The sequence below is a fragment of the Nelumbo lutea genome, chromosome 1 (genome assembly GCF_056320005.1).
Source record: "Nelumbo lutea isolate HS-2025 chromosome 1, American lotus-T2T, whole genome shotgun sequence".
Taxonomy (NCBI): domain Eukaryota; kingdom Viridiplantae; phylum Streptophyta; class Magnoliopsida; order Proteales; family Nelumbonaceae; genus Nelumbo; species Nelumbo lutea.
This window is the reverse complement of record NC_142684.1, coordinates 119,520,189-119,546,758: the sequence shown is the minus strand read 5'-3', so window position 1 is coordinate 119,546,758 and position 26,570 is coordinate 119,520,189. Positions and strand designations below refer to the sequence as shown.

Below are 26,570 nucleotides of genomic sequence, written 5' to 3'. Positions count from 1 at the left end.
CATCGGTTACCTTGCCTATGTCGAACTTCCTGGTATGCCTGAGCTATCATAGGTGCTCATACCCGAGTTGTCTATTCCTTAAGCATTTTTAGAGTACTTTGCCTATGTCAAAGTGGTGACTAGGTCTTTGGTGGTTCTGAGGTCTTTTGTTAGCTCGGCATTTTAGCCCTTAGGCTAGGAGAGCGACTTGTAGTCCACTCTCTTCTAGAATTCGCCCATGCCGAAGAGGCGACTGGGTGCCGAGGTCTTTTGTTAGCTCGACGTTTTTAGACCTTAGGCTGGGAGAGCGACTTGTAGTACACTCTCTTCTGGAGCTCGCCCATGCCAAGGAGGCGACTGGGTCTTATATGGTGCCAAGTTCTTTTATTAGTTCGACACTTTGGCCCTTAGGCTCGAGGAGCAACTCGTGGTCCACTCACTTCTGGAGCTCACCCATGCCGAAGAGGCGACTGGGTGCCGAGGTCTTTTGCTAGCTCGGCATTTTTAGCCCTTAGGCTAGGAGAGAGACTTGTAGTCCACTCTCTTTTGGAGCTCGCCCATGCCAAGGAGGCGACTAGGTCTTATATGGTGCCGAGGTTCTTTTATTAGCTCGGCACTTTGGCCCTTAGGCTTCAGGAGCAACTCGTGGTCAACCCACTTCTGGAGTTCACCCATGCCGAAGAGGTGACAGGGTGCCGAGGACTTTTGTTAGCTTGGCGTTTTTAGCCCTTAGGCTGGGAGAGCGACTTGTAATCCACTCTCTTAGTCACTACAAGAAATATTGCCTTAAGTTGACAATATTCCATGCCCGAGGTACCTGCTTCCCTTCTAGGGTTTTGAGCTCATACGTTCCTTCCCCAAGCACCCGCTTTACCCGATAGGGTCCTTCCCAATTTGGCTTGAGCTTACCAACATCGGGCTCAAGTACCATGACTTTACGAAGAAACAGATCTCCAACGCGAAGGTTCCGCTTTTTGACCCTGGCGTTATAGTACCGAGCTACTCTCTACTGGTAGACCGTGGTCCTAATGTATGCGAGGTCTTGTACCTCATCAAGTAGGTCGAGGTTGGTGTGTAGCTCATCCTTGTTTGCTTCATTGTCGTATGCTTCCAGGCATAGGGTAGGGACCTTGATCTTGGCTAGGATGACCGCCTTTGTCCCATAAGTGAGGTTGAAGGGGATTTTTCCCATGGCGGTCTTCACCATGGTTTGATAGGCCCATAGTACATTGGGCAACTCATCTGCCCACAATCCCTTAGCTCGGGCTAGACGTGCCTTCAATCCGTGGGGAATGGCTCTGTTTGTGACTTCCGCTTGACCGTTTGTTTGAGGGTGCACCACCGAGGTGAAATTTTGTTGTATCCCCATGTCTTTACACCAGTTCTAGAATTTGATGTCCTTGACCTGTTTGCCGATGTCAGAGATGAGCACTCGGGGTAGTCCAAAACGATAAACTATATTCTTCCAGAAGAAGTTTTGCACACTTCGCGCTGTGATTGTTGCGAGAGGTTCAGCTTCCACCCACTTGGTGAGATAATCAAATGGTACCACTAAGAACCTCCTTTGTCCTGTCGCTGGTGGAAACGGTTCAAGTATATCAATCCCCCACTATGCAAAGGGCCCATGGGCTGGTGAGGTACTTGAGGTCGGCAGCGAGTTGGTGGTGGATGTTGGCATGCTTCTAACACTTGTCACACCTTCTAATGAATTCAATCGCATCTGCCTTCATCATTGGCCAATAATATCCCTGACGTAGTGCCTTCTAGGCAAGGGCCCTGCCCCCAATGTGTCCGCCGCACAGACCCTCATGAGTGTCGCGGAGCACGAGCTCAGCTTCAGAAGGTCGTAAGCAATGCAGATAAGGAAGCGTGTAAGATCTTCGATACAGTCGTTCGTCTATCATGACGTATTTGGCTGTCTGGCGCTCTACCCTTCTGGTAGCATTGTGATCTGCAGGGAGAGTCCCGTGTAGCAAGTAGCTCGTGAGTGGATCAATCAAGCTCGGCTTTGCTTGTACGACAGGAGCGACCTCCTTAGCCCCCTTGAGAATGTAAGGTCGAGGCAAGTTCTCTATGTACACAGTTCTCATGGTGTTGTCGCTTGTGCTGGCTAATCGGGACAAGGCATCGGCCTCAGCGTTCTCGGATCTCGGGATCTGCTTGATGAAGTAGGACTAGAAGTTGAGCAGAGCTTCTTTGACTTTGGCTAAGTAGGCGACCATGGTTGGCTTGCGAGCTTCATATTCGCTAGTGACCTAGTTGACTATGAGTTAGGAGTCGCTTCAAATAACGATATGCTTAGCATTCACTTCACTTGCTAAGGCCAGCCTGGCTATCAGCGTCTCGTACTCTGCTTCATTGTTGGACATAGCGAACTCGAAGCGTAGCGCATACTCCAATTTCACACCGCTTGGCCCATATAGAACGATTACAGCCCCGCTACCTTGCTGATTTGATGAGCCATCCACATGGAGGATCCAGGGCTCTTCATCCCAGCTCGGTTTCGGTCTAACCAAGAGAGAAGTCGCGCTGGTCGGAGCTTCCTCATTGTGCTCGGGCTCGACTATCTCAGGGACATCAGTGCTGAAAGTGCATTCTACGACAAAGTCAGCCAAGGCTTGGGCCGTAATGGCAGTTCGCGGCTTGTACTGGATGTCATACTCGCTGAGTTCGATGACCCATTTCGTCAATCTACCAGAGACCTCGGGCTTGACCAAGACTTGCCTCAGAGGCTTATTGGTGAGGATGACGATTGTGTGAGCCTGGAAGTATGGTCAAAGTTTCCAAGCTGCAACAACTAGCGCGTACGCTAACTTTTCGATCTCAGGATACCTTGTCTCTGCTTGCTACAACACTTTGCTAACATAATAGATGGGTCATTAGACCCGATCTACTTCTTTTATCAGTACTAAGCTGACTACCTCGTCACTCGCGGAGAGGTACAGCTCCAACATATCTCCCTCCTCGGGTCGGGTTAACACCGGGATGCTAGTGAGGTACCTTTTGAGCTCATCAAAAGTGAGCTAGCACTCTTCGGTCCATTCGAAGTCCTTGCTTCTCTTAATTGCCTTAAAGAAAGGCAGGCAACGATCTGCCGATCTAGACATGAAGCGGCTCAGAGCGGCTATACGGCCGTTCAACCTCTGAACCTCCTTCAATTTCCGGGGTGGTCTCATATTTAAGATGGCCTTGATTTTGTCAGGGTTGGCCTCAATGCCACGTCGGTTAACGATGTAACCTAGGAATTTACCCAAGGTGACACCGAAAACGCACCTGTTCGGTTTTAATTTCATGTTAAACTTGTGCAAATTTTCAAAACAGAATGCAGATCTTTTATTAAGTCATTTGAAAACTAGGTTTTGATGACCATGTCGTCTACATAGTACTCTACTCTTTTGCTAATCAACGGCTCAAACAATCGATTTACAAGTCTTTGAAAAGTAGCCCCAACATTTTTCAACCCAAAGGGCATGACCTTGTAGCAGTACAGGCCTAGCTCGACTAAGAAGGCTATTTTTTCCTCATCGGCAGGGTCCATTCTGATCTGATTGTAGCATGAGTAAGCATCCAAGAAGCTCAACAACTCATGCCCTGAGGTCGCATACACCAAACGATCTATCTTGGGAAGTGGGAAGCAGTCCTTCGGGCAAGCTCGGTTCAGGTCGGTATAATCAACACACATGCGCCATTTACCGTTGGCTTTTTTACTAGAACGGGGTTGGCCACCCAGCTCGGGTAATGGATCTCTCTGATAAAGTCGGCTGCGAGGAGCTTCCCAACCTCCTCATCGACAGCTCTCCAGCGCTCTGGGGCTAGGTTGTGTTTCTTCTGTCTAACGGGCCTAACTACAGGATCAATGTTCAATTTGTGAGTAATGACTTTGGGGTCTATGTCGGGCATCTCTTCCACAGACCATGCAGTAGGCACAGAAGCCGTCTCTTCTATGGGTGCAGCTCGCTCTTCATAGTGCTCCGTAGGTCGCTCTAGCTCGAGGTCATCTGCCACCTTGGCTTTTCCTTTGAGGGCGACAACATAGCACTTGTAAGACTCGAGCTAATTGTCTGGCGCTACCCTAACTCCGAAGTCCGTGGGGAACTTCATGGCCAAATAATAGGTGGAGACCACCGCTTGTAGAGCATAGGTGATGGGCCGACCTATTATGGTGTTGTACGGGGAGGGAGTTGCGACCACCAAAAAACTGTGGTTAAGCCTCACTATGCTAGGCCAAGTGCCGACCTCCACAGGTACGGAAATCCTCCCCAATGGCCTGACTTCCTCTCCGTTGAAGCCCACCAAGGGAGTGCTTGCGGGCTTGAGGTCGCTTTCCTAAAGCTGAAGCTTGTCAAATGCAGCTTTGAAGAGGATGTCCACTGAGCTGTCGGAGTCGACGAGGACATGCTTCACCTCGAAATCATTGATTCGTATCTTGATGATGAGTGCGCATCATAGAGGTAGTGGATTTCGCGTGCGTCGCCTTTAGTGAAGAAGATCGGCTCCTTCGTCCTCAGTCGTTTTGGGGGATTCTGCTCTTCTCTTTCGATCTCGCGAGTCGAGGTCTTGGACGCAGCTGAGGTACAGCCCGTGATGATCGATTCGTCGGTGATCATGTGAATTGTTCCCCGAATTGGCCTCTCTTCGGGGGCGGCCTCTATGGCTGCTCGCCTTGCCTGTTATTGGACTTAGGAGCATCTCTACCTAGCTCCCCCTACCATTCTGTCTTATTATCGTTCTGTACAAAATATCACAAATATCCGCGACGAATGAGCTCTTCTATCTCGTCGCGAAGGTTTTACAGTTTTTGGTACTATGGTCGTGATCTTTATGAAAATGACAATACAAATTTTTATTTCTAACATTCGGATCTCTTCTCAGCCATGGTGGCCACTTCACGTACGGCGCGCCCTTGATCGCCATGAGGATCTCAGCTCACTTCGCATTCAATGGCGTGTAGTTCGGCCTTTCGGCTGGAGGAGCTCAGAAAAACCGATCCGGCCTTCCTCTCCGAGCTGGTTCTTTCTTCTTCTTGCTATCCCCGTGGGTTAAGGACTCACCTTCTCTTTCCTCTTCTCAGGCGGGTTCTCACTCTTCTGGTTCATCTCTTCCTCCGTTCCGATGAACTGGTCCACGAGCTTGAGGAATTCGGTTACATCCTTAGGTCTATTGACAACCATGTGCCACTTGAATTCCTTGTGCGTTATGCCTCTCTTGGCTGCTATGAGTCTCACCATGAGGTCCAGGTCGGGTATCTACAGGCATGCATCATTGAATCTCTTGATGTAGCTGCGAATGGACTCCCTTTCCCTCTGGACTATGCCGAGGAGGCTTTCTTGGGTTCTTGGGCATCTCTTGCTGGAGACAAAGTGGGAGGTGAAAACCTGCACGAACTATGGCCAACACTTGATCGTTCCAGGCGCAAGGTTCCTGTACCACGTGTGAGCTACTCCCTTGAATGTGGTGGAGAAGGCTACACACATTCTGTACTCACTTGCACCGGCTAAGTGTATTTACGATTGAAAGGCATCTACATGATCATTTGGGTTGAATGATCCATCATACTTGACTAGGGAAGGTACCTTGAAGTCTTTGGGCATTGGGATAGCCAAGAGTTCAGGAAACCGAGGAGATGGTATAGAGAGAAGCGGAGTGGCTTTCACTACTCTCTTCGCTACTTCTTTACTGGCTCTACATTGGTGCTGATGGCTTCTGTGTTGTTGGGCACAGTAATCCCAGGGAGGGGCTCAGACTACTACTGATGGTTGTGGATCAAAGGGCCTTGTCTATAATCCACAACCAGGACCTCGAACTGGTTCTCGACGAGCGAGAACTTGAACTGTGAAGGCCGAGGTGATGCGGGTCTGGTTAGTTGAGAGTCCCTTGACCTGACTACATGCTGCGATGTGGGGGGAGTGGCTTGTCTTTCCCTCCCATGGGATGAGGCCTGACTCCCAAGAGGGTTCTGAGTTTGGGAGGTCTCTCCCTGGCGAGGGGCTGCTCGCTGCGACGGTGGGGCTTGGCTTACTGCGTAGTGGGGTATCGAGGAGGAACTTGTTGCTGGTTCTAGGGCAGTGGTGGAAACTACTGCTAATGGACATAGTGCAGCATTTGTTGCTGGTATAGCTGAAACTACTGGACTTGCTACATTTGAGCTTGCATAGCTCGCATGCAGTGCATCAGGTCTTCCTATTGGTTTTGTCCAGCCACCATGGGAATGGACGGTTTTGCAAAGGTCGCATCTACTATGGAGGGGAGTGGAGCATTTACCGGCAGCATGATCTGGGGCACATTCAGAGTAGGGACTCCATCCGCAGAGAGGGGTACGGTGAACTGGCTGATGCATACCGTTGGGGTCTAGGGTTGTCCCCCGAAGGCGTTCTGGTCAGCACTACATCCGACATTGCTGGAGGAAACCATGGAAACTTGACTGAAATTGCTTGGTGAGATAGGCTTTTCGAAGCGGTTCCCACAGACGGTGCCAATTGATGGTGCGCAATCTGGTCACTCCTAGTTGGTGGCGGCTGCACTCCTAGCTGGCGATAGACGAGATACCTGCAAGGAAGAAGAGGGATCCCCGGGGAGCTCCCGGCGGAAATACTCTGATGATCAAGTTAGTAACTTAGACTGAGAGCTGTGAGAGAGAGTGAGAGAGGTGTAGAGAAATCGAGAGCTAAGAGTGATGATCACGCGATCCCCTCGCCCCTGGGGGTTGGGGTCCTTATATAGTGGTCTTCTGACATATCAGGTATAACCGCCTCCAAATCTCTACTGTGACGATCTGTTGTCAGATAACAGCTTGGCATGGCTGGCCATTATCTATCAGAGCTGTGCTGTCGGGCCAAGGTAATCGCTGTAGAGTACGGTCTTGCCAGACGCCGCCAGGCGAGAGACGTGAGTGCAGTTTGGCAGGTACGGTTGTTAGGTAGTGAATCTTCCATGATACACTGAGTTGCTTTGCCGTGAGCTACCTTATACCGAGCTACTGGTGATGTGCCAAGGTGCTTCCCCGAGGCGGGTCTCTGAGCCTAAGTTTAGGCGGGAGCGAACTGATCCTAGTTAGGGGACTGATGAGCCTAACCTGAGTTGTCTTTAGCTCGGGGTGCTCCCTTCTTGGGAGTCTTAGCTCGGGGTGCTCCCTACTTGGGAGTCTTAGCTCGGGGTGTCAGAGTATTATCTTGCCGTGAGCTGCCACTTCGGGCGAGCTGTCAGGCTAAGTTGTATCGAGCTCGTTATGCTGAGTTGTCACTTATGTCGAGTCATGTCCACGTGTCCCCCTATTATGAGGTCGGGCCAAATCACCCTCCATCAGGAGAGATGACCAGTACTGCCCAAAACAAAAGGCGGAAGCTCCCTGTTGCCAGTCCAAATGGGCTGAGGGCAACACTGTTAATGCGCTCCCAAGTCGAGGTGTGGTTGAGTAGTTCAAGGGTTGGCAGGCTGGTCCTGCGAGAAGTAAAGGAAGGAAAACGTCAGAGGCCCTAGGTCAGTATCCAAGGCGGAGACTTCGAGGGTCAAGTTAGTATGAGTGTAGTGCAAGGTGGACAAGGCCTGATGTGTGAACACCCAAACAAGGCCACAAAGGAGACTAAGCTTTCAGGTTCTTGTTTTTTTATTCTAAGTTCCAATCCTATACCTTGAGATGGTTGCCTCCTATTTATACTTGAGGCCACCTGGAGGTAGGTGAGCTCAGACGGTCTGGATGTGATCCATACGCGTGGGGCATGGTCATCCAAGGTTGCCAAGTGCGTCCGTGCCATTGGTTTGAGAATGCATCCTGAGCTCTGTTCCACGTGCACCCCGATTGGGTCCGCCCAGATTGGGCCTGCCCTGAGCACCGTTGTCTAACATGTGTAGACCCGCTATTGGGCAAGGGCATGTGTGCCTACATCATTTGCCCCCCACTTTCGAGGCTGTGGTGGAGGTTTGAGCTGAGGACCTCGGTTTCGGCCGAAGAAAGTGCATCAGTTGTACTGGGAGGCACTACTAGGCCTTTTGGATAAGGGTTTCGGGCTCAGTTTGTCGGGGACATGCATGACATGGCCTGCGGTGGCGCCGGCTTGACCTTTGTTCCTTCCCCCTGAGGTGTACCAGGGAGAACTTCGTTTGTTTGGAGGCCTCGGCCTCGGCTTCGACTCTCGTAACAAGTATGATCAAGAAGGGTCCTTGCCTCCCTGTCCCATCTCTTGCTGGTTTCGAGGTGAGGTCGTGCAAGGTGTCAGCTTCGGTTGATAGCGCCGAGGGGGTGATACTTGGAGGGGGAGGTTGTGACTTAGCTACGTGTCAAACAGGTCCTATTGTTGGCTATTAGTAGCCCGTGAGGAAGATAGATTTCGATGATGGGTGTGGACCATACATGACATGAGTTTTCGCATTAGCAAGTCAGATCCGTGTTTGCGACGGGTTGTGGCGTCGCACCCTTAGAAGAGACGGGAGTTAGGCAGGCTGGGTCATGCATTTTCTGGTTCAGCATTGTTGGTCGAACCGGTAGATGCGGTGAGGAGATCGGTTGGCTCGCTTGACACCACTTCGTCTTCCCAAGGCAAGCGGCATGTGTCGGTCGCTAGATAGGACATAAAAGGCAGTCGCTATGCAGCCATTGGATCGGATGAAATTTAGACCATCCATTTTCCTTTAAATAGGGGCCTTAGTCGCATTTTCTTCCACCATTTGCTTCCAAGCGTCCTTGCCTTTGAGTGACCTTCACTTCCCAATGCCCTCGGCTTACCTACTTTCCTTAGAACTTTCCAGTCTTCATCTTCTCTAGGTAAACACTCCTTTACCATCATGTCTTATTCCGACTCCAGCCCAGAATGCTATGACCTCTCGGACCCCTCGGGGGTGAGCTCCTATCGGACCCCATCACCAGCCAGCCCTAGTTTAGGCTCTTCGGTGGTCAAGATCCCAACTTCGAGGCTTGAGGTCAAGGTGCTAAGGGAGAAGACTGCTTCTGTAGGTGTCGAGTATAGACGAAGTGTAGATGACTCTCCCCGTTAGAGTGCCACGTCGACGATTCCTAGGGAGGCTGAGGGATCTCCCGAGGTGGTAGAGGGGGAGGAAGTTCTTGAGCCCAACCTGAGGCCGGTGGCTTGCTATCCTTGTTGTTGTTGTGGTCGTCTCTGTTTCTTCTCTTCTTCTCCAGAAATCCATGATGACGGTTGACCTCTCCTTCCTATCGGTTGCCAGTCGACCTCTCCTTCCTATCGGTTGTCAGTCGAGGCCTCCTCGGTGACAATGTACTTTTGGGCCTTCTTCAAGAATTCCGCCTTGGACTTTGGTGGTGACTTGGCTACCAAGCACTTGAGGGCGAAGCCATGAAGGAGGCCGTTGATGGTGGCGTGCATGGCAACCATGGAGTCAAGGTCTCAGGCCTCAAGCTCCTCTTTCTTAAACCAATCGATATAGGACTGCAAGCTCTCGCCGTGCTTCTGTTAGACAGTCATGAGGGAGATGACGCTCTTCTATCATCGCTTGCTGCTAATGAAGTGGGTGAGGAAGAGGCTGGTGAACTGCTCCCATGAGCTGATGGAGAGGGGAGGGATCCCGAAAACCATCAGTGGGCTGCCCCTTTGAAGGTCACCTAGAAAATCCGGCACGAAGGGTGTCGAAGTATCCGTAAAGGAGCATAAGCACCTTGAAACTTTCCAAGTGGTCATCCGGGTCAGTCGTCCCATCGTACATTTTCGAGCGTGTGCGCTTTGAAGTGTGAGGGAAGAGGCTCAGAGATGATTTCCAAGGTGAAGGCATCCATCGTCCCGGATGGATGGTTTTGGCTAGCTAAGGCCTCTGCTCGACTTTCTCTAACTTGGCAGAGGTCGTCCTTGACGACTCCAAGTTGTGCTTGCAGGTCAACAAGTTTTTTGTCAAGGGGGCCTGGGTCCCATCCTGGTCCTCTCGGACTTGGTAAGGGTTGGCCTGATTCCCCAAATACTCTAACGCGGGCCCGTGTTCATTCCTTATGGTTCATCTGTCATTTAGGAGGTCTTGGAGGTTTGAGACGCGAGAGGGAGAGGCATGGCATCGGCCCTCAGTCCTTGAAAGGGGGCTGTGATGGCCTGATCGCCTGCCTTCATCCCGAGAGTTCTCTTTGGCAGCGGTGATGATGCCCTGTGTCTCGACGGTGATAACAAGACTATGAGGATTCTTCCCCTCTTCGGCTAGGGATTGTGAGGTCCTCGGCAGCTGACTGGCGCATCGGCTGCTATCAGACTCTGAGGGGTCGGCCCTGTTGGGTCTGACTGGGCCAACGGCTAAGGGGTCCAGAAACGCGTGTTCGCCATGATGCCCCAGGCTTCCGGTGGGGCGACTGCCCTGAGGGTGGCCTCCTACTGAGCACCCCACCTCGTCTAGCCTTTGCACTAGGTTGTTGAGCTAGTTGAGGACTACTTGAAACTGGTCCATCGTGACCAGGTTCTAAGTGTTCCTGGTGTTTCTTGCCATGTCGATTAAAGCTTAGGCTTTGGAGTTAATTCTTTTAAGTTTGAGTGGGGATGAGTTTAATTGAGGGAAGTCTTAGTGGCGTTCCCATAGACGGCACCTATTGTTTCTGGTCCAAATGAGTTGAGGGAAACACTGTCAATGTGCTCACAAGCCGAGGTGTGGTTGAGTAGTTTAAGGCCTGGTGTGGCCAAGGGTTGGTAGGTTGTTCCTACAAGGAGTAAAGGAAGGAGAACGTTAGAGGCCCCATGTTGGTAGACGAGGCAGAGACTTCGACGACTAAGTTAGTACAAGTGCGGTGCAAGGTGGATGAAGCCTGAGGTGTGAATACTCAGACGAGGCCGCAAAGGAGACTAAGAGTTCTCGAGTTCTTGTTCTTATTTCTAGGTTCTATTCCTTTAACTTGAAAGGATTACCTCCTTATTTATACTTGAGACCGCCTAAAGGTAAGTGGGCTCGAACGATCCGGATGCGATCCATACGTGAATGGCACAGTCATTCGAGATCGCCAAGTGGAGCCACGCCAATCTCTCTTCAGCGTGCGCACTGATTGGGCCCTCCCTAAGCGCCCGTCTAACACGCGTACAGGCCCGCTATTGGGCAAGGCTATGTGCGCCTACATCACTACCAAAACTTGATGACAAAATGCATGCCATTTTCCACTCTCTCTAATTAGTGGAGGGAGACGAAACCTGTCGGCCAGACACAAACGCTCTGTCTTCAGCCGCACAAATTGCTGCTTTTTCGATCGTTGATTTGAAAAGGTGACATAGACTCCACCTACGGTACTGTATCACTTTTCCCGTGGATATAAATCGACGAGTATCTCCATCTCGGAGTCGGACTGACAAGATTCAGTTCGACTTTGGGTCGAGAGAGAGAAGAAACAAAAATCCGATCGATGACATTCATTCACGCTTTTCTTCCACTTGGCCTCCATCTCTGCTCGGTGCTTGTCATTGCCTTCTGGTTATTCCGAATTACCCAGAAGATCTTATTATGTCGGAACAAATCGACGGATAATATTCCTCCCGGCACCGGGGGACTCCCACTGATCGGAGAATCACTGCAGTTCCTATCAGCTAACAGCAGCGCCAAAGGATTATACCATTTCGTTCATATTCGACGCCTCCGGTAACTAATTCCCCTTTATCTATCCTTCTTTTTTTTTTCGCTTTATGGGACTATACAACAGGGGTAGCCCATCTCCTTTACCTACCAACTGAGCCCATCTCCTAATCTCCTTTCGGGTTTCAAGACGTGTAAGGCAATTACGGAATTACCTCGTGCACGTGAGGCCGGTTCAATCTGACAGTGATATCTGACAGTGATATTCGTTAGTTATAACTTATTAAGTAGTTAGTTTTGTGGGCTCTATATATTAAACGTTATGGGATTATTGTACACAAACTAAAGTTGTGTTTGGTATAATTGCTATTTTTACTTTTTGGTTGATTAAGACAAATTGGCATACAATTGTTATGTAAGGCTATTTATGATTAAAAAAGTTTATATTTTAAAAACGCATGTATGAAATGGCAATAGGGCGGGGATTGTATTCTCCGTTTCCAACCCTAATTTTAAAATAAATCCCTGTTTTTGATCCTGATCTATGTTGGGGATAAAAATTACCTTCCATTTTTTATCCCTGAATCCCTGAAATTTTGTAATTAAAGCTATTTTTTGAAAAATAAATTTATTTAAAATAAAAAAAAGTTTTGAAATATAAATAATATATATATAATCTGGGTTGGGCAAGGGATGGAGAAAATTGCCATCCCTATTGTTTCTAGAAACATCAAGTTGATTTTTTTTTTTGTGAAGGGATAAATTTTAATAATTTTAGCTAAAATAAATATATAATACATATCTCTCACCAATTTAAATTGATCAACTAAAAAATTTTCAAATAGAAACTACAATGGTACCAAATGCAACCTAAATGATTATATTGTGATTTGCAGGACGCTGGATTAACCAAACTCAGTTTGGACCTTAAGCTGTGTTTGGTTGCAGTACCAATAAATTTGCACTTATGCAAAATTATGGCAGTGCAATAAAATTGAGTGTAAATTCGGACCTATTTTTGTTTCAAATTTTAGCTTAATTTGTTTGTTTAGTTGCAATAGTAATGAAGTAAAATAAGAACAAACTAGAATAAAGTAAAATCCAAAACAAAATTAAATTAAAATTTGCAATTTTTTTTTTCATTTGCACTTCCATACATTTGTATTAGTACAAATAAAATTGCGCCTGCAACCAAACACAGCTTTATAGTTGGGTTTACGCTTTTTCCAACCCTGACGCAAACTTTATTTGATAAATAACCCTGACCCAAACTTGGTCCATTCCAATTCTCCGTAACCTGCGATGGGTGTTACGGTTCGTTTTCTAGGTCCACGACGGAGGCCCTAAGGTCTGACGAATTTAAATGAACTCCAGTTACTCCATGGTTTTAAAAACCGATCTGGAAACAGAACTTTTTTAAAACGGTCCGATCTGGAAACGATGACCGTTTCCTGGATCAACCAGTTTGACCATCCGGTCTGATCCGGTTTTCAAAACCATGAGTATCATGCTACGCTCTATCATTTGGTTGGATTTGCATTTTAACCAGCTAGCCCAAACCCAAATATAACAACCATTTTTAACGCATTAGTGGGCCTAGTGATGCTTCAATGCTGGAGCTGGATGCTTATTTGGACCATTCCTCAATCACTCTCACTCTCACAGGTATGGTAATTGCTTCAAAACCAACATATTTGGGAAGACCCATGTCTTTGTTTCGAGTGTGGAATCTGCAAAGGAAATTCTCAGCAACGACTTCGTCAACTTCACAAAGAGATATGTAAAATCAATTTCAGAACTCGTAGGGGATCAGAGCATACTCTGTGCTACTCAGGAGTACCACAGATTAATCCGCGGCCGTCTCTCCAATTTGTTCACCATGGATTCTACGTCATCGTTTATCAAGCACTTCGACCATCTGATCGTCACGACTCTCAGGAGCTGGGAACACAAACAAACTGTTGTTGTGCTGGACGATGCACTCAAGGTTTGTCCACCACCAATCTCAATAATTACACTTTCAATTTCAATTGCATTTTATTTATTCCTAACCCGCTACTGACTACTGAGTACCGAGGAGGAAGGAGACGACCACCCCAGCTAAGCTAATAAGATATCATCCTTGGGAAGCCTGCACTTCGTCTAGCCCATCATGGACTAAAACAGTTAAACCCATACCCATTAAACGCAGTCTGGATCTGAATTTACATTCTATGAATTCAATAAGACCCAATATGGATTCATTGGAACTTGGATGGAGGCCATGTGGGCCATGCTAGGGGAACCCATTAAATTATTAGTTGATAGAACCCAACCCAATATGCATGGGACCCTTGGCTAAGCTTGTGACGTCTAGCCTTGTTGGTTGTATATTTGGTGCAGGTAACCTTTCAGGCAATATGTAAGATGGCGATAAGCTTAGAGAATCCTAATGAGCTAGAAATGTTGCAAAAGGATGTTGGACAAGTTTGCGAAGCGATGCTGGCCTTTCCCTTGAATCTACCTTATACAAGGTTTCGCGCAGGGATTAAGGTAGTGAATTGATTTCATCAGCAATGCTGTTCTTTTTTGTTTACTTTCTATTTTCTTCATTTGGTTCATAATGCTTGTTCAAGTTTTAAAATTTAAAGCATATATAAAAAAGGAGTAAATTCACCACCATGATAATGACGGGACAGGCACGAAAACGAATAATGGAGATGTTGAAGAAGATTATTGATGAAAGAAGGAGGCAAGGTTGCGGAGAATGTGATGAAGATTTCATACAATCACTGGTGTCTGAAGATGAGAAATTAGGCTGCAAGCTCACGGACTCACAAGTCCAAGACAATATCTTGACAATGATAATTGCAGGTTTAGAGCATATATATAAGTACTCTTAATGCTTTTGTTAATTAGAGAAACAAAAGTAACAAACAGATGCAGCCCAATTTTCTTAATATATACAAAACGAAATCCACAGGTCAGATCACCACAGCAAGCGCAATGACATGGATGGTTAAGTACCTGGATGAGAACCAGGAGATCCAACACACATTGAGGGTAATTGGAAGCTACCATCATTTATTATTATTATTATTATTATTATTATTTTAATTATGTTATCTCTGGTATTCATGCATTCATCATAGAGGAAAGTGTTAATCTCTTTCCCATCCTTGTTCTCTGTGTTTCAGGCTGAGCAAGAACTCTTGTTAGCAGACAAAAACCCATGTGGATCACCTCTTATAATTGAAGACCTCAATGCCATGCCATATGCTTCTAAGGTACATGAAAAGAGTTCTCTCTCCAGATCTCCTTCAAGGAAGATGAGATGTTTAATTTGAGAAAAGCTTGAGAGTGTTCAGTGATCTATATATATATATATACTCCATTCTGTATAATTCAGAGGGATTAGCCTGTATTGCTAAACAGTATACTCCATTTTAAGCACAGATTTCGTTAATTAACGGAGTATTTTGATGGACAGGTAGTCAGAGAATCTCTAAGGATGGCATCTGTGGTTCCCTGGTTCCCACGGGTAGCACTGAAAGACTGTGAGATTGAAGGTTAGTTTTGGTTTCAGATTCATATATAATTCATCTACTCTACGTTTCTACCACTACGTACGCTTGCTTTAGAAATGATGAAAAGAGATATCCTCTGAATCTTTTGATTTTTGAGAAAGGGAAACAAGAAACTCTGATACATAAGGAGCTCCCGTACGTTTTATATACAGGTTTTAAGATAAAGAAAGGCTGGATTGTTAACATTGATGCCAGATATATACACCTGGATCCTACAGTTTATCATGACCCTTCAGAATTCTATCCTTCCAGATTCGACGTAAGTCTGACTATTAATTATTATCCATTTTATGTGATAATAAAATTTGTTAATGTCCATGAGAACAGTTGAGTTGAGTCCATCTACACGCTATTATTTTATTGGTCTGTCAGGATGAGTCCAAGCCATACAGTTTCTTAGCGTTCGGAACAGGAGGGAGGACATGCCTAGGGATGAACCTGGCTAAAGCCATGATGCTTGTCTTTCTAAATCGTTTGGCCACCACTTACAGGTATAATACCATTTTTTTATTTTTTTTACCATATATATGATATGATTCGATTGGACCTAATCTAGGCCCATAAACTTAATTAATTGGACTGGGCCTAATTTTCAAATAAGCCCTCCCCGCATCATCCATGATAAACTCGACTCGGTAAATGATGTGGTGATTTTGATTTTTCATTTCTGAGCAGATGGAAGGTGATGGATCCGGATTCAAGTCTAGAGAAGTGGGTACTTTTTGCTAGGCCCAGAACTGGATGCCCGATTCGTGTAACGCGAGTATGAGGCCTGGAGCAAGTTGAACCCCCTTTTTAGCCTCACCTACTTAAAGACTTAAGAGGGCTTCTGAAACTTTGGTAAGGTAACAATGGAAGCTTTATCGGGTTTGTTGGACTGAAGGAAGTTGTGGAATTATTCAATAAGTTTAAAAATAACAAAGAAAAATGAGATCCCAAATGGAGGCCCGTGTTTGTGGTTCATATTATTATAATATTGCTTATCTGACTGTCTGTCTGTATCTAAATTCTAAACCTGGGAAAGATACCCCTAATTGTTGCATTATCTTATGATCACATTAAGTTTTCATGTTCTCTGCCCTTTTTTCTGAAATATTAATGGAGATGAAACGCCATTTCAATTGCACTTGCCTTCACTAAAGTTTTAATACTTGACACAAATTAACGAGAAAAAATAAATGGAGTTACTTGTTGGTCTGTTTCTGTTTAGTTGAATACTTGAATCCATGTGATGTGAGTTCAAAATTTCTCATATTCCTGAAGAAACAGACACGAATGATGAAAAGGAAAATAAGCCAACTTGATAGATTAATATTAGGGGTGTCAATGGACGGATTTTAGGTTCAACCCATGCAAATCAAATTCAATTTAGACCGATTGAACAGACAGATATTGAATTGGACCAGTCCAGACTTAATGGTGGAAAGCATTTATTGGATTTGACTGGATTGGATCTGGTCCATCTGTTATGGATTTACATAGAATTGGGTCTAAGATTGAATCATTGTCTGGTCCATTGATAGAAGATAAGAGCACAGGTGTCAATGGACCAGGTTTGGGTTGGAAGTTGTAACTGATCTAAGTTAAAACCAATTTGAACAGATTAGGTGGTCAAAATATTGAGTTGGACTGGTCCAATGTATTTCATCGGATTGGATTTGACCAGATTCATTTGTAATAGACTCGTACTGGACCAGATCAGATTGGATCAAATCCAATTCAATTGACACCCCTATTTTATACAGCCTCAGCAGTTGGTAATAGTCAGTAATGTAAGTATAATGCGCTGTCCTTCCGACTCCGGGCTGTAGTTCATTCTTACCATGGTTGGACAAAAGCGTAACACCTCCATTTCTAAATCTTAAGCACTAACCATAAACCTTAATATCTAAACTCTAAATCCATAAAAACTTAAACCCTAAAATTCTATTGTAAAATGTATCTGGTCATAGGCATGTCCTCGGAGTCCTTGGAGCAGATTGGAGCCCATATTTCGTGTGTCCTTATTTGCTTGTCATGACAAAAGAAAAGAATGAATGACATGGTTAGTTAAGCAAGTGCTTAACCACAATGTGTTTGATTCAGAATTCATTACAATTCAGCCTCCATATTTTTTGTTTTGTTTTTAAGTTAAAAAATAGAAAGAGGGCCATCACCATCAGGTCCCGTCATTGGACAAAACCATAGCCCCAAATGAACAAATCAAAGCGATAAAAGGGGAATACGAACAAGCTATCATCCCCCACTGAGAGTTGTGACAAACTGACAATGGTAGGCTTTTTGAGTTTTGGGCTATATATATGAAGGTCCCCCATCCATATCGAGACACCCACCTCCACAGCTCCACTTCCACTTTTGAAGATGTTGTAATTGGTCGTTGGAGAAGAAAATAATGTGCTACCATTTTTTTTTCTTTTTTTTTTTACAGAAAATTACCCCTTTTTTTTTGTCCCCTACCAGCTGGGTCCTACGCAACAATGCCTTCAACCACCTAATGAGTCTTCTGAAATTACCCAATTGGAGGACAAATAATGTGAAGGTTGTTACTCAATGCTTTCTGATAGTCTAGTAGTAGGAGTAGTAGTGGTCCCATACTCCCATTTGGGAATAAAAATAGCACAGAATTGGACGATTGTCAAGTGGAAGGACACCTAATTTTAGGGCAATCGACAAGGAAACAACTTTGACTCGTCAACATTCTCTTTTTTATTTTTTATTTTCTTGTCTAAAACTATCCTTTGCCAGTGCCCACTGTCTCTGGTTTAATTGGACCCTTGTCTCTTTTATATGTTTTTTTTGTTTAATGCAGAATAGGCCAGAGAGCTAAGATTATAATATCAATCACTACTCTCTCTCTCTCTCTGAGTTCTGCCTCCTCTTGTGTCTTCTTTTATAAAGCCAAAATGACCGTGTCCAGTACTAACTGGGTCCACTTCTTGTAAGGTTTGCTGGTTCTCTGTCAGTTGTTGCAAAAAAAAAAAGAACTAGTTCTCTGTCAATATCAATGAACATTGACATTCCCAAGAGGCATGTAAAGTGAAAAAGGGAATTTGTCCGACGCTTTATTACTAAGAACTAGCTAACATAGAAAGAAAAATCAAGTTCTCATTATGTTTTAATTATGTGTTGAGTTTTAATCTGATCAGAGATTAAATTCAATGGGTTTGATTGGTCAATTACATGAGAAATTGCATTTAAACATTTGATTGAAAATTTAGTTTTTTCCTTATAAAACACAGTTTTGAACTCCTTAGAAATAATAGAGGAGATTATGGAGGTTTGGTACCGCACAATGCGGGCGTGTGTGTGTGCGTGTGTGTATGCGATGCAATGAGGTGCTTTAGAGCAGCACTTTGCTTGCACTTTGGTTTTGGCGCGATGCTGACCGTTGATCACTGTTGATGAGATCAACGGTCACAATTCGATCGGGTGTGATCAAGAGGCACAATTCAAAGTTAATAGTCAAACTGTTAACTACTTTTTAAATAGTCACAATGTTTGAAATTGTGACTGTTCAAGGTGCATTTTCTAAACCAATACCTACCTTTTCTTCATACATCTTCATAAATTATTTAAGGAGCATGAATCGGATATCAAAAACACACATTTTCGAAATTCACTTTCTCTCTCTCTTTCTTTCTCAATTCGATCTGCTACAGTCTCATAGAAGGTTTCTCCAGAGATTCTTCAATTTTACTGGTTGCAAATTCTCACCCAAAGCTCTGTTGTATCCTAGGAACGGATTTACCTGTAACTTAACAGCAAATTCAATGAAACTGAGTAGGGACAAATAACATTACAAAGACAGTACCTTCAAACACGCCTTAGAACATCTCCTTCAAAATTACATTGGCCCCCCATTTTCGGAAGTATGAACCTTGCTTCTCTTTCCCCATATATACTGTCTCTCATATTTTTTATCTCCTACGGCACTAAAGTGATGATTGATGTGGCTAATTCTTCCCAACGGGGAGGGGATGTTAGGAGCTGTGGTTTGATTTGAGAGAAATAATGGATCATGGGCTAATTTCTTACTTGTCGAGAACTAAGATCAAATTTGAGATAGTTCAAGTGATCAAGGCTAGTACGTACGAGCATTATTAGAAAAGAATTGATGACGCCTAAAGTATGTTCTCGAAGTTGCTTTCTTTTCAATTTCTTTTATCAATAATGGCTCAACTGCATACATGTTTCCTTGTAAATAATAATAAAAAAATTAAATCATATAAACTTTTGGGAGTCAAAGGCTGCCTCAGCCTGATCAGTAACCAAGAACCTGACTAAATGACATGGGTAAATAAACGGTAAAATAGCCATTGAATCTGTGAAGGATTGGGACCCACCAACACTGCCAGAAAGGGCCCTCCTTCTCTCCAGACGGGATGAATCCACACTTGTTAGTGGTGGGTCTCACCTCTAACCTCTTCTTGATTGTGTGCTTAGTATAGTAAACAGTTGAATTAGATTGGAAGTCGGAACTTCCCAATCTTAACCGGCCGGCCAACCTTAACCACCTCCGGGGGGGTTCTGGTTTTCTGCTTGCATTTTCAGCCAAATCATCAATAACATGATTCATTCAAGTTCCAACTAAGAGATCGATGTTTCACAGAAAACAAGTAATAGTGATGTGATAAAAGAAGATTGCATGTTTATGTCAAATTTGGATTTGCAAATTAATTAAAGAGGTCTCTATATATACAAAGAAATTGGATTTAAAGCCTAAAACATAGGGGTCAAGATTTATTTTCATTAATAATTTAATGCCCTGTTTTAATGGACGATGATGTCGACCGAGAGAGAGAGAGAATCGACACCTTCATTGTCCTTCACGATCGTGTCTTGTGCCTTGTGCGTCACAAACCCATTAAAAAAAGGGTTCTTTACGAAACCAGTGTCCGCTACATTAGTTAGACGACTTAGACTGTTTTTGGCTGGTAGACAAGGAATCCAAGCCTCATTCCAACCCTAATTCTATCGATTAATTAAGGGCATCATGGATTTACCAATTAATTAATTATATATTGAGAATATAGAATATTAAGTTATGTATGAAAATGAGGTTGCATATATAGCTATGACAGCTATTCAACCGTACATTGAAAAGAAAATATTTTTATTCGTTTTTCTATGAGTGAGTGAGTGAGAGAGAGAGAAGCTTCAATGCGATATATGAAATTTAAAACAATGTAAAAAATATAAATACAAAGAATGATTAAGATGCTGCAATACTTCTACTTTATTATTATCATCTTCGCTCTGCTAAATTAAAAATGTTGCAGCCTTGCGGCTAACATATGTGCCTTGTTATAGAGAATCTGAAACCATCTTCATATATGCTTCAAGAATTAACACTTGTGTAAAAAAAATTCACAAATATCAGATTAATTTCAGTAATATAATTAATTAATTATTTTTGAAATTCAAATAATAGATATCCGCCGTTAGAGTCTAAACTTTCTAGTCAAATATATCATGGATCATTGGTTTGTGCTATTGTTTGGTGTAGGACCCATTTGATGGTAGGTCCAATCTTTATTTATATATTTGACATGTCAGCTTAAAAAGGCATCTCTGCTTTTATTTTTTATTTTTTTAACCTTTGGAAAAGTACAATTGATGACTCCATGATGATCCATCGAACATATATGATACTTAATCGGCCCTTCTATAAATAATAACCATTTTTTTATCAGCATAAAAGCAATACATCTTATGGAAATTTCTTAATCTGTGGGATGAATGGATAAGAACAAGACGGTATTTTGTGAAAAAAAAAAAAGAAAAAGAAATGAATATACATTACAAATTCTATAAAGGGCCCCACATAATGCTGGAACCCATCACTAAATTCTGCACTAGACATGCCAAAGCATATTTTTCTGGCCCTTCTAGACATGACAAAACTGACAAAATAAAGAAACAAGAAAAACCATGGAAGAAATTAAGAAGAGAAAATTGAAGCTATATATTGAGTCAGTCTGCTGATATGTACCATTAAGGAATATTATAGAAACAAATGGTTAGCGGTAACTTTGGAAATATAAAGTAATAGCTTTAGCACCCAATAAAGGAACAACGAAGTTCATTAACCACCCCATAATCCTTATTCTAGTGGGAGTAATAATGAGAATCCTCTTAAGAAGTTAGGATTAAAAAAAAATGGGGATTATTTGACTAAGCACCTAATATGTCTAGAAAAAAATCAAATGTAATTTCAATCCATAAGTTTGCATTTGAAAATGATGCAAATATATAGAGTGTAAAATGGTTCATATAAATTATAAAATTGGGTTAGTTTTGCATTGAAAAATTTATCTTCTAATCAAATAGATTTTTTAGTTGTAAATGATGCAAACATGAATTCCAATAAAACACTTTTTTAGGGGTTTTTACTGTTTAGTCCACCCAGAAATCGTTGCTCCACCATACAGTTTGGGGTAGGTGCCAGTTCAGATTTGATGTCAATTCACAGGTGGGTATGGTTGTTATAGGTGTGAACTGTTTATAATTTTGAATTGTTGTAAGTGTGCAGTTCAAATCATAATTCTGAAGTGGAGTGCAGTCTAAAAATCCCTTTTTTTTTTATCAAAAGCCCATTTGAATGCAAATTTACTTCTTTTTTATTGATGTACTTTTACATCTTATTATCAATGTAAATATGCATTGGTCTATCATTTGTTAATGCAAAAACTTAATGTTGCCAAACACAAGCAAAAGTGAACTAGAGTGCAAACTTATACTGAATGGAGATTTACACTCCATTTGTATCATTTCCAAATGTAGCCTCAGGCTCAATTTATTTATAATGCGGATTTGATTTGCACTAGTGTCACGGGGGTAATTCTACAGCGGAAGAAACCCGTGCGGCGTCCTGGCCAAGGCCGGCCAGGACAAGCCTTTGTGCGCTTAGAGGCTAGGAGTTGCCCGATGGGATGGCTCCACCAACGTCAGTAGCACTGGATCATGACCTCAAGTCCAATGGCCGGGGCACTCTCCTGGCTCAGACCGGTCCATGGGAGGCGCCGCTTACATGCTAAAGGGGGACAACCATAATGGAAGGCGACCATGCGCCGATGAGGTGACTTGGCACCGATGTGAAGGGTCTCCTGAATGCCGATGATGACAGGCACCGGTGTGCCATGATGATAGGCAACCGCTTGGGCCGAAACACACCCGTGTGCTAGGGGCAACGGGATAGCTCAATCAGCTTGGGCAGGGGCTGGCGAGGTGAAGGGACATTTTGAGCTAGGCCCGCATGCCAAGCCTCCCTTGAGTGTCGGCAGCGCAGTGCCGGTCCAACACTGTCCCCATGAGCAAGTGTGCGCCCATGAGGAACCCTGGTAGCCATGCTAGCCGTTAACCAGGGCCGCCTCGCAAGGGGATGATGGTCTAGGAGTGCCAAGGTTAGGCACCCAAGGAGGTCGACCACCCCTCCTCAAAGAGTACGTTAAGCTTTTGGTGGTCTGCCTGAAGATGACATCGGTTCTCCCAAAAGTCTTAAAGGCGAAAATGACGGGCATGTCCCTAACGTAAGCCTGCCAAGCGTAGGCAAGGCTAAGCCTGCTTTGAACCGTAACAGGCTCCCCCACTCAATTCATTGTCGTCCTCGAGAATGACTCCTTCCGTGAATGGGCGTTTGAGTCCCGCGCCATCCACTCTTCAGCCAGTTCGGGGCACGCCTGGCCAACCCGGGTCTTGCCTATATTGGTGTCCATTTATGGGGACGAAACCATTTCACCATGCCGGCCTGCCTGGACTTCACCCCCAGTGTCGAGGTTACTCAAACCGCGCAATGGCTATGCCATTGAATGTGAAAGAAGGGCCCTCGAAGAAATGTGTGTGGTGCTTCGCGGAGGTCCGCCCCATGTATCATCTTACCGCAAGGCTCAACCGTCTTCTTGGTAGCTTTTCAGTGATGCTACCGAACACGTTGATAGGTCTACTCCTCATGTTGGCGATGACCTGGGTACCCTTTCACCATGCTGGCCTGCAGACTTCACCTCGCCCTGTGCGGGTTACTCAAACCTAGTCATGGCTTATGCTTTCATTGCCCTCGAAACTACGCTTCACCTCGCCGACTCGGGCTACATCTTCACTCCGAGGGGGCCCCACTGCTGCTACCTCAAGGAGACTTGACCACTTCGAACGCGAGTGTGGCAACTTTTACCCATGAGTTGCCGAACATGCACTCGCCTTGTGATAAGCTTCTGCTGCTGCAAGTGTTCAACCTGAAAACTGAGCATGTCCACCTAAAACTTTGCCGGTGTAGGGCCGCCATGCTCCAACGGCTAGCGTAACCACATTCCTAACAAGGCCCACGCGTCTGCCCCCGCATGAGGACAACAACCAATGCGTCTGCACCCGCAAGGGAAGCTGTTTTAGGGTCATTGGAATGGGAACGCGAACATTGAATGGCCTCTTGATAGGCCTGATAAACAATCTGCTCGGGCAGTGTACCCACATTCCTATCAAGGCTCACGCGTCTGCCACCGCATGAGGACAACAACCAAAGCGTCTGCAACCGCAAGGGAAGCTGTTTTAATGTCATTGGAATTGGGACACGAACTATGAAATGGCCTCTTGCCAGGCCTGATCTGAATTATGCTCGATCCTGGGTGGAGGTGACTAGGGACCGTACCCCACAAAATGCTGCTTGTCGAAATGACCGCTTCAATTGGATCTGGGCTAATCTGCTGAAAACCAACTGCGGCTGCAACTGGCCAACTTGCTCTGATACCAACTGTCGCGGGGGTAATTCTACAGCGGAAGAAACCCATGCGGCGTCCTGGCCAAGGCAGGCCAGGACAAGCCTTTGTGCGCTTAGAGGCTAGGAGTTGCCCGATGGGATGGCTCCACCAACGTCAGTAGCACTGGATCATGACCTCAAGTCCAATGGCCGGGGCACTCTCCTGGCTCAGACCGGTCCATGGGAGGCGCCGCTTACGTGCTAAAGGGGGACAACCATAATGGAAGGCGACCATGCGCCGATGAGGTGACTTGGCACCGATGTGAAAGGTCTCCTGAATGCCGATGATGACAGGCACCGGTGTGCCATGATGATAGGCATCCGCTTGGGTGGAACACACCCGTGCGCTAGGGGCAACGGGATAGCTCAATCAGCTTGGGCAGGGGCTGGCGAGGTGAAGGGACATGTTTGAGCCATGCTCGCATGCCAAGCCTCCTTTGAGTGTCGGCAGCGCAGTGCCGGTCCAACACTGTCCCCATGAGCAAGTGTGCGCCCATGAGGAACCCTGGTAGCCATGCTAGCCGTTAACCAGGGCTGCCCCGCAAGGGGATGATGGTCTAGGAGTGCCAAGGTTAGGCACCCAAGGAGGTCGACCACCCCTCCTCAAAGAGTACGTTAAGCTTTTGGTGGTCTGCCTGAAGATGACATCGGTTCTCCCAAAAGTCTTACAGGCGAAAATGACGGGCATGTCCCTAACGTAAGCCTGCCAAGCGTAGGCAAGGCTAAGCCTGCTTTGAACCGTAACAGGCTCCTGCACTCAATTCATTGTCGTCCTCGACAATGACTCCTTCCGTGAATGGGCGTTTGAGTCCCGCGCCATCCACTCTTCAGCCAGTTCGGGGCACGCCTGGCCAACCCGGGTCTTGCCTATATTGGTGTTCATTTATGGGGACGAAACCATTTCACCATGCCGGCCTGCCTGGACTTCACCCCCAGTGTCGAGGTTACTCAAACCGCGCAATGGCTATGCCATTGAATGTGAAAGAAGGGCCCTCGAAGAAATGTGTGTGGTGCTTCGCGGAGGTCCGCCCCATGTATCATCTTACCTCAAGGCTCAACCGTCTTCTTGGTAGCTTTTCAGTGATGCTACCGAACACGTTGATAGGTCTACTCCTCATGTTGGCGATGACCTGGGTACCCTTTCACCATGCTGGCCTGCAGACTTCACCTCGCCCTGTGCGGGTTACTCAAACCTAGCCATGGCTTATGCTTTCATTGCCCTCGAAACTACGCTTTGCCTCGCCGACTCGGGCTACATCTTCACTCCGAGGGGGCCCTACTGCTGCTACCTCAAGGAGACTTGACCGCTTCGAACGCGAGTGTGGCAACTTTTACCCGTGAGTTGCCGAACATGCACTCGCCTTGTGATAAGATTCTGCTGCTGCAAGTGTTCAACCTGAAAACTGAGCATGTCCACCTAAAACTTTGCCGGTGTAGGGCCGCCATGCTCCAATGGCTAGCGTAACCACATTCCTAACAAGGCCTATGCGTTTGCCCCCGCATGAGGACAACATCCAATGCGTCTGCACCCGCAAGGGAAGCTGTTTTAGGGTCATTGGAATGGGAACGCGAACATTGAATGGCCTCTTGATAGGCCTGATAAACAATCTGCTCGGGCAGTGTACCCACATTCCTATCAAGGCTCACGCGTCTGCCACCGCATGAGGACAACAACCAAAGCGTCTGCAGCCGCAAGGGAAGCTGTTTTAATGTCATTGGAATGGGGACACGAACTATGAAATGGCCTCTTGCCAGGCCTGATCTGAATTATGCTCGATCTTGGGTGGAGGTGACTAGGGACCGCACCCCACAAAATGCTGCTTGTCAAAATGACCGCTTCAACTGGCTCAGACCGGTCCATGGGAGGCGCCGCTTACGTGCTAAAGGGGGACAACCATAATGGAAGGCGACCATGCGCCGATGAGGTGACTTGGCACCGATGTGAAGGGTCTCCTGAATGCCGATGATGACAGGCACCGGTGTGCCATGATGATAGGCATCCGCTTGGGTGGAACACACCCGTGCGCTAGGGGCAACGGGATAGCTCAATCAGCTTGGGCAGGGGCTGGCGAGGTGAAGGGACATGTTTGAGCCATGCCCGCATGCCAAGCCTCCTTTGAGTGTCGGCAGCACAGTGCCGGTCCAACACTGTCCCCATGAGCAAGTGTGCGCCCATGAGGAACCCTGGTAGCCATGCTAGCCGTTAACCAGGGCCGCCCCGCAAGGGGATGATGGTCTAGGAGTGCCAAGGTTAGGCACCCAAGGAGGTCGACCACCCCTGCTCAAAGAGTACGTTAAGCTTTTGGTGGTCTACCTGAAGATGACATCGGTTCTCCCAAAAGTCTTACAGGCAAAAATGACGGGCATGTCCCTAACGTAAGCCTGCCAAGCGTATGCAAGGCTAAGCCTGCTTTGAACCGTAACACTAGGGTAAATGCATGAGAGTGCAAATAAGCAGAATAAATTGTGATTTACTTTTATTTCAGAATTGACTGCTTCTTATTTGTTTGTGAGAAATAAAATGAAGTAATACTCAGTTTATAAGAAAGAATAGAGAGAGGAGGTGGTTATTTGTATAGGAGTGTGATAGGAATCAATATGGCTTATGATCTAAGCTAAGGTAGTGCAAACATTACCGTTGGGTTTAAATGTGAAGAAAAGGTAGAGATCTTGTATGATCAGGTAAGTGCAAATCGTAACTATAAACAAACAGAAATGGTGCCACACAGTAAAGAAGCAAATTGTTGCAAGACATGGTCAAGCAAGCAGGTACGAAATGATTG

General features: G+C 45.6%; 1 protein-coding gene across 1 annotated transcript; it reads left to right on the top strand.

Annotated features, from left to right (window-relative positions):
• Nucleotides 1-11,043: 11,043 nt before the first annotated feature.
• On the top strand, nucleotides 11,044-16,167 carry CYP722A1 (cytochrome P450, family 722, subfamily A, polypeptide 1). Its single transcript, XM_088981775.1, has 10 exons — nucleotides 11,044-11,541; nucleotides 13,141-13,462; nucleotides 13,858-14,007; nucleotides 14,154-14,328; nucleotides 14,438-14,517; nucleotides 14,652-14,741; nucleotides 14,945-15,023; nucleotides 15,194-15,300; nucleotides 15,414-15,532; nucleotides 15,717-16,167. Exons 1-10 carry the CDS (start codon nucleotides 11,309-11,311, stop codon nucleotides 15,808-15,810), a joined length of 1,449 nt encoding a protein of 482 aa, XP_088837901.1. The 5' UTR covers nucleotides 11,044-11,308; the 3' UTR covers nucleotides 15,811-16,167.
• The last annotated feature ends 10,403 nt before the right edge of the window (nucleotides 16,168-26,570 follow it).